Genomic DNA, 1,416 nt, shown 5'->3' on the forward strand with positions numbered 1-1,416 from the left:
CCGGCGAGCCGAAGACGCGCAGCAGGCTGACGTCAAAGGGGTGGCCAGGACCGTCACTATGAGCCAGGAGCACTACCTGCGCAACGTGCTGGAGACCTTCGGCATGGCTGACTGCAAGCCCGTCGGCACGCCGCTCTGCACGGGCTACGTCGACAAGCCAGCCGACAAGGAGGAGCCACTCCCGGACGTGCCGTTCTGCGAGCTACTTGGCTCCCTCCTCTATGCTGCGACGATGACGCGCCCAGACATCTCAGCGGCTGTCTCCATCCTGTCTCGCCGCATGCAGCACTTCGGCATGGACCACTGGAAGGCTGCCAAGCACCTTCTTCGCTACATCAAGGGCACCTTGTCCTACATCATCAAGTACGCCGCCACTGGCGACACCAGCAACGGCAGCACTGCCGACGGCGTGCTCTCAGCGTACTCGGATGCGTCGTTCGCCTCCGACGTTGACACGCGACGTTCCCGCACGGGCTTCGTCGTCTTCTGTTCCACGGGCCCCGTGTCCTGGAACTCCAAGCTGCAGGCCACCGTGGCCACAGCCTCCGCCGACGCGGAGTACATGGCTCTCGCAGCCACCGCACAGGAACTCATGTTCCTTCGCCAACTCCAGGAGGAGCTCACCGGCGCCGTCCTGTGCGAGCCCACGCTCGTGCACACGGACAACCAGCCGGCGCAGCGCGTTGCCGAACACGCCGCCTCGCGCATGCGGCACATCCTCGTCAAATACCACTACATCCGCGAGTGCGTCGACACCAAGAGGATTGTGCTGAGCTACCTCGCCACGGAGCACATGATCGCAGATCTCCTCACGAAGATCCTCCCTCGGCCCAAGACGGCTCAGTTCTGCACGATGCTGTTCGACCAGCGTCCTCTGCCAGGCTGCAAGCCACGGGCCCGTCCTCATTCGGGCCGGTCGCCACGTCCTTCGACTCCGCGTCAGGACCTCTGAGTGGCCGCGCACCACAGGACACGCCTTCACTCGGGCCAGCCTTCCACAACAGGCTGCGCACCACAGGCACCAACCATTTTCTTAAACGTGTTCCACAACACACGTCCTTACTCACATCTCACCTACATCTGCCCATGCCATTCCTACATGCATGACATCATCCACATGCTCATGATCAGCATCATCACATTTCAGAACATCAACGCAACAGAGAGGTAGGTCAATGCGGGGGAGTGTTGACAGGCAAGTCTTGTCTGCTGAGTCATATCATTGACCTCCCTTCTTCACGACACCACAACTTTGCATTCACCTCTCTTGTGTTCTGGAATGCTCACGTGATTTCCCTGCAACCTGTTGCACGTGCAGTGTTTAGCTTGGGTGATGCTCGATGTTACATGCTCTTGCATAACACACCACATGACCACACAACTCTCAACAAACACTTGCCACGTCACCACTTTGCG

The 1,416-nt window shown here is 59.8% G+C and overlaps 1 protein-coding gene across 1 annotated transcript; it reads left to right on the forward strand.

The window, feature by feature from the left end:
- Positions 1-58: 58 nt before the first annotated feature.
- Positions 59-952, forward strand: PTSG_12310 (uncharacterized protein; the record flags this gene model as incomplete). The annotated part of the gene is made up of 1 exon (XM_004993904.1): positions 59-952. The coding sequence occupies one exon, from the start codon at positions 59-61 to the stop codon at positions 950-952; it is 894 nt and encodes a 297-aa protein (XP_004993961.1).
- Positions 953-1,416: the final 464 nt, after the last annotated feature.

The sequence above is a fragment of the Salpingoeca rosetta genome, assembly GCF_000188695.1.
Source record: "Salpingoeca rosetta unplaced genomic scaffold supercont1.12, whole genome shotgun sequence".
NCBI classification, from domain to species: domain Eukaryota; class Choanoflagellata; order Craspedida; family Salpingoecidae; genus Salpingoeca; species Salpingoeca rosetta.